Source organism: Merops nubicus, unplaced genomic scaffold, assembly GCF_000691845.1.
Source record: "Merops nubicus isolate BGI_N331 unplaced genomic scaffold, ASM69184v1 scaffold30312, whole genome shotgun sequence".
Taxonomy (NCBI): Eukaryota; Metazoa; Chordata; class Aves; order Coraciiformes; family Meropidae; genus Merops; species Merops nubicus.
The window spans coordinates 401-11,839 of NW_008593337.1; the positions used below are offsets into that span (position 1 = coordinate 401).

An 11,439-nucleotide genomic window follows, 5' to 3' on the forward strand; every position below is an offset into this window, starting at 1 on the left:
GAGCTATTTTGGGAAGGTTTTGGTGTTGCCGGCTCCGTGGCAAGTGATGGAGGAGGAGGGGGTGTTAAAATTCACTTCCCCTCCACCGTCAGGGATAGGGCAGTGGGAGTGGTGTTGTATTTCCCGGTGGCAAAATCCCCCTGCCAAAAACCTGGCTTCCCCTCATTTTAATTAATTAGCTGAATGATTTCTCCATCTGGAAGATATCCATGTTTTGTTTTGGTGTTGCCGGCTCCGTGGCAAGTGATGGAGGAGGAGGGGGTGTTAAAATTCACTTCCCCTCCACCGTCAGGGATAGGGCAGTGGGAGTGGTGTTGTATTTCCCGGTGGCAAAATCCCCCTGCCAAAAACCTGGCTTCCCCTCATTTTAATTAATTAGCTGAATGATTTCTCCATCTGGAAGATATCCATGTTTTCTGAACGCTCACGGCCCCCCAGCTTTGGGCACATCAGCTGGGTGAAGACTCTCCCCACGAGCGGAGCTGACTGGGACCATCCCTGAGCCCCATCACTGCCCAGCTGATCCCAGCAGTGCCTGGGATGCAGAAAAGCCCCATGAGAAGCCCCAGGCTGCAGTTTATGCAGCCAAAATCAGAGCCAGGACCCCAACCCATGGTTGGATGAAGCTGCCAGCTGGTATAACCTCACTTTTTTCCAACTGGCAATGCCAGCAGGTACCAGCCAGGGCATTTTGCAGGCAGAGCCCACCAGCTCTCACCAGGAAAGCTGCTCATCCCCAGCCTCCAACTGCTGCAACATGAGGGTTGCAACCCTCCTCGGCTCCCCATTGCCCTTTCCCTGCCAGATTCCCCCCTCTACACATTGTGCAGAGGGTGCCAAGCCCCCCAAAAGGCTGCCCAGAAACAGCCCTTGCAGGAGAAGAGATGTTGGAAATTTCAGCATCATTATTTTGCCAACCAGGGAGAGTCCGGTTTGTAAAAATGCATTTCCCCTTCCACACATATTTTTTCTTAAAGCAAACAAATGTGGGCAGATGTCATTACAGCTGCAGCTGCACTTTGGACACCAGTCAACTCAAATATCTCTTTGTGATGCTGTCTCCTCTACCAGCCAAAAACAAGCTTAGAAATATAAAATCCAGGGAGCAAAGTAATTCCCCAAAACTTCCTCTCTTTTTCATGTTAACGAAAAGACGTGAGGAGAAGGGGTGAAAAGCTGAGCCTGGTGTCTGAGCTGCACTTGGCTGTGGTGCTGCAACCAAAATCAGCCAAGGGATGGGTTTTGGTGCTTGCTAATGTGGGCACGTTCACCAGGAAGCCTGAAGTTAGCTCAAAGTATGGTCTAAGTCAACTCAAAGCCAACTCAAATTTACCTCAAAGTCAGCCCAAAGCTAACTCAAAGACAACCCAGAGTCAGCCCAAAGCCAGCTCCAAGCCAACCTAAAAGTAGCTCAAACTCAGGTCTAGGTCAACCCAAAGCCAACCCAAATTTAGCTCAAGTCAGCCCCCAAACAGCCCAAAGTCAGCCCAAAGCCAGCTCCAAGCCAAGCTAAATGTAGCTCCAGGTCAGCCTAAAGTTAGCTCAAAGTCAGGTCTAAGTGGAGCCAAAGCAACCTCAAATTTAGCTCAAATTCAGGCCGAAACAGCCCAAAATCAGCTCAAAGCCAACCCAGCGATAACCACCCACGATGCAGGAAGCCTCCAGTTAAATAATGGGGGACAAGAAGGAGCAGAGAAGGATGCTGCAGAATAAATGAGCTCGTTGCCACGCAGGGAGCAATACCAGCCTCGGAGGCGAGCGTTCCAGGAGAGGGGAGAGGAGGAGGAGGGATGGCAGGAGCCCTTTTTGTTTCCTGAGCAGCAATGTCTTTTGCCCAGAGCAAATGAAAAGCAACGCAAGAGCGCTGAAGAGCAGCCAGTAGAATGAGATGGTAGCTCTCCAAGTGTGACAAATAGGCTTCCCCAACAAGCCTTGCTCATTAATCGCTGCTTTATTTGCGTAATCCATCTAAAATCACCCTCGCTGCAGCTTTAGCACATTTCCTTCCATGATCCCAAAGTTGATACAGCCATGGACTTTATTTTCCTCACTTTGCCCATTCACCTTGTGGGGAGCTCACGACCCTCTGCCAGATGCCTTGTCTCACTCATCTCCTCCCCAGCACACCCCCAAGGTAAGGCACTGATTAAAGGAACCAAACGAAAATGAGACCCACAGGTCATTAGAAAGTCAGCAAGTAACACTTGTCTCCACAGCTGCTGCAGAGAAATGGGCTTGAAAAGGAGCATGAAGACAATGGCCTGATCCTGCAGGATGCAAAACTCCTTTGCCGTGTTCTGCTGCTGCTTGGGGCATGCCTGGAGATGGTTTTTTTAAAGGCAAGAAGCTTCTAAGAAGCAAGAAGCCATCCCATGTGCAGGGGCACAGGGGATGGGGGATGTCCCACAGCCTTTACAGCCCCTGCCACTCCCTCATTCACCAGCACCAGGGTTATTTCTTCCCTCAGGGGATATTCCCAGTGCAGGGCAGCTGGTGGTGCTTGGCCAGGAGCAGGACTCCCCACGGGCACCACTCCCATACAGACACAACTCTTAACAAAAACTGCTTCTTATACAGCCAGGATGACCAAGCTGAGAGAAGGAATTAAGCCCCGAATCCACTCACAGGCACTTGGGGGGGGTCTGTGCTCTTGAACATGACTTGTCCCAGCCTGTGGTGGGAGGAGGGGCTGCAGTAAAAGCCCCTCTCCCATTCCAGCAGTGCTGGGGGCCAGGGCTAAAACCCCCAGCAAGGTCCCAGCTCCAGGCATTTGTCCACTACATGGTCCCACCAGCCATGCAGATGGGACACTGGACTTCCCCCAGCCCCAACACCCCCATCCATGGTCGCTAGACCAGCCTGGGCTGGCCAGCACAGCCCCAGCTCAAACCAGCCTGGCTAATGCAAATGAACTCTGAGATGCTAATTACCATCAGGGTCCACTTTGGTGATAAGGATTCATTTGCTTCCTGCCCATCCTGTTATTTGAGGGAACATGCAAAAGTCCTCCCACTCCACACAGCTCCAGCCTCCCACCTTCTCAGTGTTTTCCCCATCAGGGTATTTTAGGGGTCTCCCCAGACCCCCCCCAAATGGTTTCTCAGCAGACATTAACCTCACAAACGAGTGACTGCAGCTCTGAAGCCAAACCAGCAGCACCGACCACAGCAAATGAGCACCCCAAGAAGGACAACCCCCCTGAGAGCAGCTGTGAACTTTTGGAGTGAAACCACCACACCCTTGATCCAAGGGGCTTGCAGCCCAAGCAGTTCCACCCCAAAATACACAGAGCTGGGGTCCCCTGCACCCCATGTCTCCCATCCTCCCTGCAAGCCCCCCCGAGGACCCCTTACAGCCGGGGCACCAAGGAGGACACTCTCCCAGCAATACTGGGGGGAAGAGCACCCCGCCCCTGCAGTGGGAGCCCCTCGTGGGGCTGGAGGAGGGCAGGGGAGGCCCCAGCCCCCGGGCTCACCTCCGATGCGGGCGTTGAAAAAAAAGTTTTGTTGGCTGCTCCTGCCCCCCCCCCCGCGCAGCGAGTGCCGTGCCTGCAACGAGAACCCCCCGTCAGCCCCTGGCAAAGGGTCCCCACAGCCACCCCCCCCCAGCACCCAGAGACCCGTCTAGAGGCTGGGGCAGTGCAGGAAAGTGTCCTGAGAGCCCGCAGCAAGGGCTCAGCTAAACACAGAAAGCAATTTGCTCTTTGCTTTTGCACCTAAAGGCAACTCCCTCTCTGCATCCTGCACCTCGGTGCAATTTGTTCTTTGCATCTTGCACCACAACGTAATCTGCTCTTTGCTTTTGAGTCTCCATTCAACCTGCTCTTTGCATTCCCATTTCCATTTCGTGTTGCTTTGCCACCATGTGCCCATCTTGCTTTAGCCAAAGCCCAGGAAGTGCATCCCAGCTCTGACATCTAAGCCACCCAGCCTGACCCACGTTGTGGTTCACCCCCAAGCACGGTGAGGGACCCCCCTGTGCATCCTTCCATGGCTCAAGGCTTCCTTAGCAACTAGCCTGGTGGCCACGGGCTGGATTTGCATTAAACCCAACGACTCTGTGCAAAGCTCTTAACGTGGCACCTTCTGCAGCAATGGGGAAAAGCCACGGACCTGGAAGGCACCCCAGGGGGGACACCCAGTCCCAAGGACCCCCCCCCCCAAGACCTCCACAGCCACCAGCATCACGTACTTATTCTCATTGCTGGCGTCGTAGCGCGGGGTCGGGTCGTGGTCGTTCCCGTTGACGTCGTAGCTCGCAAGAGGGTCCTGAAAAGATGTTGCCACCATTAGATGCCACTTGCCAGCACAGCGTGGGACAAACTGGCTCTGCCAGTGGCATGGTTCTGCTTTGCCCACAGCCACCGTGGTGGCCCACAGAGCCAAGCCAGGCAGAAAATGCCATTTTCCCCTTAGTTTCTATTTGCTGAGAATAAACAGCTTTGGGCTGCAGATCTGAGCGTTTCCCAGGGGAAACAACCCTCTACCATGGGGATGGCTCCTCTGAACCCCAAATCCTGCTGGGTCCAGCACTGTCCCCACTGCAGTCACGGCCAGTCAGGCTTTGAGCCGGGGCTGAGCTGGTTCGTGCAGGTTTTTGCCTCTTCCCTGGAGAGTCAAGGGGAGGTGGCTGCTTCCCAGGCAGCTGCAAAGGGAGTTTCCCCAAAATCTTCTTGCCTAAAAACCTCATTTCCTTCTTAAAAACATCTCCAGCTTTTTGAAAAAAAAAAAAAAAACCAACAAACACTTTTTCTCCTAATCTCCCAACGTACAGGCTTAAGCTATGTTTATTTGCTGAAATTCTCCAGAAATCAATTCCCCGCCAGGACCAGCCCCAGCCCATCCAGCCCCAGCCCGCCCAGCCCCCAGCTCACGTAGTTTTGCAGGAGGTCGGGGTGGTTCCTCTCTATACCATCGTCGAGGATGGTGATCACCACGTTTTTGCCAGTGTAGCCCCTCTGCCAGGCTGCCAGGATGTTCATCTCCGACCTGCAGCGGCTGCTTTTGTCGCTGCAGTGCTACGGGGAGAAACAGAGCTGCAAAAGGGCTGCAACCCCATTTCAGCCCATCTAGAGTGAGCAGCCAGGCTGGGAGCCCATTTAATCAACCAGAAAATATATTTATATCCCACCCTCTGCCATATAACTTGTAGATTTGTTATAACTTTGCTCCACAGATCAAAGCCATCCAGCAGCAGTTAATCCAGGCAACGCTATCTCCCTATTATTCTTTCTCTCTTCCATTTCAAATACTGCGGGCTCTTCGGTTTTGAAGTGCTCATTTCCTTTCTCCACTTAATTTTCAATGAATTTCCCTGTCAAATACAGATCGATGAAGCAGGCAGGAGAAAAATGATACTGCAAATGGATGGTTGCAGCTTTTGGATGGGTGAAACACAGCGGTGCTGCTCCCGACCGTAACAAAGGGCTGCTAATGATGGTGGAACACTCCAAATTAGACTATCTCGTGTATTAATCCACAATTTTAAAATCCTGCTGCCAAGGACATGTGCTGATGTTTCCTTACTGGCCATGCTGAGCAAGGACTGGCAACACGTTTGATTCAAACCACATTAACCCCCCCGTAAAGCAGCAGGTTCCTCGTGGGGTGGCAGTGGGGAGATACCTACCAGGTACCACATGTTGGGCCACACCGGGTCGTTGAAGGGCAGGGGGTGTGGGTCACCTCGGACCTGCCTCTTCACCCGCCTCTTCACCTCCTGCTGCTGCAGCCAGTCCACCTGCAAGCAGAGCTGGGGGTCAGCATCCCCCGTGGGCACGGAGCTGGGCATTGCCCAATGAAATGGGACGTGGAATCGCTGCCAGCCACAACCTGGACCCATCCCAGCATCACCTCATGCTCTGGCAAACCTCTATCTCCTCATCCAGAGCTGCTGCAGAGAGAGCAGCTCCAGTTTTTTTGGGGAGGAAGGATGGATGAACAGACAGACAAGGCAAGCACAGCTCTTTGTGGGCTCCAAGCCAAGGACCAAACTCCTCTCCCAGTGCAGCAAAACCCTCAGGCACAAATAACGTCACCTCCAAGCGTGTGCCTAAACCCCCCCAGCTTAATGAAGCCCAGAAGCACATGCCGAGGTCCCGCTGGAGTCAAACCACATATTTCAGTGTTTAGACAAAGTGTTGGAGAAGACTCAGGTGCTTGGCTTAATTTTGGGGCTGATCCTTTTCCCTGGCTGGAAGGCAGCAACAGCAGCAGCTCAGCCCTGAGACTTCCTCACCAGGCTCCAGGGCTGCTCATCCTTTGAGCTCCTGATAAAATAAGAAAATTGGGAAGGGGGGGGGCTTTACTCAAGCACGAGACGTTTCCCACAAACACAAGACATCCCCACGCTGCCCTGGCAGGTCTCGAGGGATTTCATCAGCTCCAGAGAGGCATTTTTGGCACTGGCTGGGGGTGAGGTGGCCTTGGGGCCGAGTGCTCTGACATTTGTTTGCTTTTCAGTGGGGCATGACATGCGAGGAGATCAAACGGGAAAAGGGCCGGAAAAGGCTGGGATTGGGAAACTCCAGTGTTTGCCTGCACTGCTGTGGCAGGAGCTGCCAAAGGTGCCTGGTTAGGAGCAGCCACACAAGCATTTTCCCCCTCCAGACCCTTTAATGCCCACAAAAAGGGCTCTCCCGCCTTCAGCGCAGAGATCAAGCCCCAATTTATTGAAAATAGGCTGTAAAAAGGGTTTATAGACCAAATCTTTGCACGTGCTGATGCTGGGGGTGGAAGGGAGGCAACAGGCGACGAGCTGGGAGGGCTCTGCAGCACACCCCTCCTCGCCAGACACCACCTTCCCCATGGGTCTTTTGGGAACAGGGATGCTTCTCCTTTTGTGACTAAGGTTTTGTAACAAAAAGAATAAAAATCTCAGAGGCAAGTTTTTTGCTGGGCTCATTTGTGTGAAACTGTCTGCTGAACGAGTTCCTCTTGCAGAGTTTACAGCTTTTTCACTTGGATGGAGAGCTGTGCAGATCAGAAACCTGGCAGTTTCCAGCCTAACCATATATATTTGAAAGGAAAAAAAATGTTGAAAGGGGAAAAAAAAAAATATACATTTTTCATAGAAAAATGAGTTTGCATGCTGCCTTGGCTGATGACAGCACGTTGCTTTACTTATAGAAGGATGCATTTAAGCATTAGGAGCAAATATACAACTTAATGGGCTAGTTAAAAAAAAAAGAACCAAACACCAACCAGCCATTAAATAAAGGATATGGCCCAAATATCCATCTTTTCTCCTTAAAGCAGCACTCCTTGGCAGCATTACTGTGAATCTCACTGCTTGGGCCACAGCTATTGCCCTTCCCTGTGGCTTTGTTGGCTGCAGGAAAAAAAACTGGGAAGATGTGGGATTTCACAGGTTTTGCTGTGGTGCCTCACAGGGATGGCTTCATCTTCTCCACCATCCTGATCGACCCCAGTGCTTCCAGCTGGGAGCTGATGGAGGAGTCTTGGGTGGACACAGAAATCAGCAGTGGCACAGCATTGATTTCAGGGGGGGGTTTGCTAAATTGATGCAGCTGCTGTGGGAAAACAGCAGGCAAGGGAGAAGGAGCCTGGGGCAACCCTGTGATGGCTACCGTGGCTTGTGAAACTCTGATCCCCTTCCATCACTCAGCTGGGGTGGGGGAAAAGCTTCTCAGAAATAATAAATAAGAATTTTTATTTTTTTTTTTTCCTACTAGAAATGGCCAAAACTGTTGCAACACAGTCCTGAGCCTGGGCTGTGCCAGGTCCATCCCTGCAAGCCCTAATCAGAGGAGAGGCACCAGAGGACCCTGTGAGGAGACACAGGTATCACTGAGCCAAGCCCTGTGTCCTCGCTGGAAGCAGAGGGACAGCTTTTCATTTTCCCCCTTATTTGGAAATTTTCAGTGGGTGATGCCCAGATTCAGCCACCCAGGCTGGCTCCACCAAACCTGATGACCAGCACAGGTTTAACAACACAACTCCTCCCACAGCTCCAGAAAAGCAACAGCTTCAATTTTGCCAGGGGATGTGCAGGAATTAAAGTGGAGATCCAGGACCACACGCTTGCCAAGGTCACCTGGCCTCATGGAGAAGAGGTTGAAGCTGAAGGAGCCACTCATGGCCCCAACAGGACCCGGCAGGTTTGAGAGATGTGGAGATACACAGCAAAAGGATGAAAAGAACAAGTTGGAAGGGGAGAAATCCTAATAGGGTATAAACAGAGTAATTATTTGGGTAGAGTAGTGGCACATCAGGGTGATCCTGGGGAGCTGGTGATGAGGGACATGGTTTAGCAGTGCTGGGTTAACAGTTGGACTCAATCTTAAGGGTCTTTTCCAACCTAGATGATTCTATGACAAATGACTCCAGCATGTTTGCCATGAAGCACAAAAGGAGTAGTTTAGTTTGGGTTGATTTTGCTACAGTGTGTGGCCAGATGCAGAGGAACTGAGGCTGTGACATCCCCCAATGATGATTAAGAGATGGGAGCACAGAGGCTGAAGGCTCAAACACTGTGAGGACCAACAGGTGAGTATCCCAGTGAGCCAGGGAAGTTTACAGCAACAAAGGCTGCAAGTGGAGCCTGCAGGAGAGGCAGCACAGCACGACCTGACCCTGTTCTGCCCCTCCACATCTTTTCCTCTTGCCACCATGACCTGTCCCCAGAACTGCTGGATTTGCTGCATCCCTCCTCCCTTCCCATCATCCGCCAGCTCACTTGGCTCATACCAGCCCCAAACAGAGCCACCTCAGGGGGCTCTTGGGGTGAGAGGGGAGCTCAGCAGCTGTGTGGTCCCACAGGCACCAGGACCCTGGGTGCTGCCCTGTGTCCCCTGGGTCTCCCCCTCTGCAGCCATCCACATCCTCAGGATGGAGAGCTTGGCTGTAGCCCCTTTCCTGGGACCTGGCTCTTGTGCCCCCTCGGCAGAGCCAACCAATAATATAATGGCACTGGAAACAACAGCCCCAGAAGGCAGGAGCCACCCACCATCTGCAAATGATCAATTTGCTGGTTCTTCTGGATTTCTGCAAGATTTCTGTTCCAGTTCCAGCTTCTTTGTGCCTCAGGGGGTTGTCCTCCCGAGTCCCTCAGGCTAAGCCAGTACCATCCAAACCCCAGGCATCCCCAGAACGATTTGCAAATGTGCATGGGAGAGGGGGAGAGGTGACACATTCCAAGAGGTCTTGAACTCCAAAGGATAAGGAAGGATTAAGAGAATGGGAACTAATTGCTGTAGTTTGCAGTCCATAGAGCAAGATAAGGTAAATGTTAATAAGACTGAAAGCCAATTGATTTGGTTTGCACTATAAGGAGACTCATTTAAATGGAGGTATTTCAACTGGAGAGCTGAATTCCTGACTTGCTGGGATGCCTGTGCACCCATCAGAGCCCAGCACACTCCCAGTGCACTGCAGCCACCAGTGAGGAAGCTCCTCAGAAATGTGCTACCAAATATTTAAGAGCAAATCCCCCTGGGAAGCTGGCTGGCAGGGGAAAGCAGGGCTGCTGTGCAGCTCTGGAGAAGTGGGGCTGGGACCTGTTGTTGCCAAGCGGGTTGGAACTGTCTGGGGGAAGAGCATCCCAAGGGTGAGTATCAGTACAAACACCAGCAGCCCCTTCACCACAGTGGCTTTTCTGCATTTATTTCCCCCTCCCCTCAAAACCCAGACCCTCCCCACACGTTAACCCTTCCTCTGCCCTGCAGAAGGAGCATCTTGCAAGGCCGGGGTGCTGGCAGGAGCTGAGGGAGGAGGACAGTCGAGGCAGAGCTGCAGCCCTTCCCTACCACCCCGAGAGCCCAGCTCCCCCAGGTCCTGCCTGTCCCCCACTCCCCACTACTTTTATCAGTTCAGCTGCACTGAAAATGCCTTTTGGATGCTTGCTCGAGGAAGAAGCACTGCAGAACTCCTGCCAAGGATTTCACACATAGCAACCACCGAGGCAGGGAGTGTTGTGGCAACTGGATCAACACCCCGCACATGCAACAGCCTCTCTACCCCGGAAGGCTTTTCCCCCCACCCTCTTCTCCTCCCCTCGGTGTTCGGGCAGATGTGAAGGTTTAGTCACTCCTGAGTGTTTCTCCTCACCCCCCGAGGTCCCTGCGCCCAGTGAGTCACCCCACGCACGCACCGGGCTGCGGTTCAAGGATAACACATCACTGCGAGAGGCTTGGGCTCCTGCTTGACCCAGCCCAAGCCAACAGGCTCCTCCGGGGGGATAGCAGGGACCCCCATCCCACTGACCCTCACAGAGGCTGGGGGACCCCGGGCTGCCCAGCCCCATACCTTGGGGTCCATGCGGAGGAAGTTGTGGGGTCCCCGGCTGCTCAGCGTGGAGCGTTTGAACGTCTTGCTGTGGTGGAAGTGGTAGTAGTTCTCCAAGCTGCCAATCTGCAAAAAGAGGTTTTATTATTAAAATAAAAAGGATGTTTTTCTGTGGTTTCCCCCCTCCTTTCAGTGCTGGCAGCATCCCTTTGTGCATCGGTGCTCACACAAAGCTCTGGGACAAAGGCAGGGTTCAGGGATGGATGAGGGACCCTGGCACTAACCCCGGTGCCATGGCAAATGGTGCTGGTGGCCGGGCCCTGCACTGGCACAACAGAGCCTGGAAAACCTCTTTGTGAGTTTTTACCCGCTAAATGCATCTGTTCAAACTGCCTTCCATCAGCTCCTGAGCTGAAATAACGAGCTCCAAATGAGCTCAGCAGCCGCAGTGGAGCCAGAGCTGTGCCTCAGCCCTGCTGCCTTCCCCCACCCCACGCCCCAGCACTGAGACCAGCCCTGGGAGGAGAGGTGAGGGGGGACCCTGATAGCCCCGGGGGAGCACAGGGTAGAAATGTGTCTAACCTGGAGTCAGGGATGGCAGCAGGAGTCAAAATAAATTTAAAAAAAGCATCTCCAAGCAAACCAACCATTCCTCCCAAGGGATGCCCCAGCCTGGAGTCCCTCCCCAGCAGCCTGGGAGCAAAGGTGAGCTGGGAGGGCAGCCCCACCAGCTGCCTTCAGCTCAGGGAAGCCCCGTGCTGCTCTTTTACAGGTTTTTACCCCTTTTTTTTTTCCTTGCACAGAGCTGAACTACCCCACGTTTGTGGGAAAACACGGTGCCAGCCACACCACCCTGCCAAGCCCCGGGGGTGGCTGTGCTGCCTCCAGCCCTCCCATCCCAGCAGCTGGAGACACAGCCATTCCTCTTTTTCCATCCCAAAAGCACGGACGAGATCCTGGGGCTACCCAACAAGCCAGGGGATCTCGGGCAGGCCCTGCATGACAAGCATCCCACAGGAATTCACAGCCACAGGGATGGGCATCACCCAAAAGCTGCACTCACTGGCACGCAGGTCCCACAGTTTTGGTACAAATTTGGTTTCTGCTATAAATTCCCTTTTCCCCAAGGTTGGTTTTCTTCCTCTGTCCCAAGGCCAGGAGCTAGAAGCTGCAGGAAGGCAGTGGCAGCCCCCGT

The 11,439-nt window shown here is 53.1% G+C and overlaps 1 protein-coding gene across 1 annotated transcript in view; it reads right to left on the bottom strand.

Moving 5' to 3' along the window:
* Nucleotides 1–10,370, bottom strand: part of LOC103768286 (proprotein convertase subtilisin/kexin type 6-like) — a gene marked incomplete at both ends in the record, with an annotated part of 10,704 nt that extends 334 nt beyond the window's left edge. Inside the window, 6 exon segments of the mRNA XM_008935427.1 lie at nt 3,476–3,496; nt 3,499–3,548; nt 4,192–4,268; nt 4,874–5,017; nt 5,629–5,739; nt 10,266–10,370. Of these exon segments, the coding sequence (XP_008933675.1) occupies nt 3,476–3,496; nt 3,499–3,548; nt 4,192–4,268; nt 4,874–5,017; nt 5,629–5,739; nt 10,266–10,370 (508 nt within the window).
* Nucleotides 10,371–11,439: the final 1,069 nt, after the last annotated feature.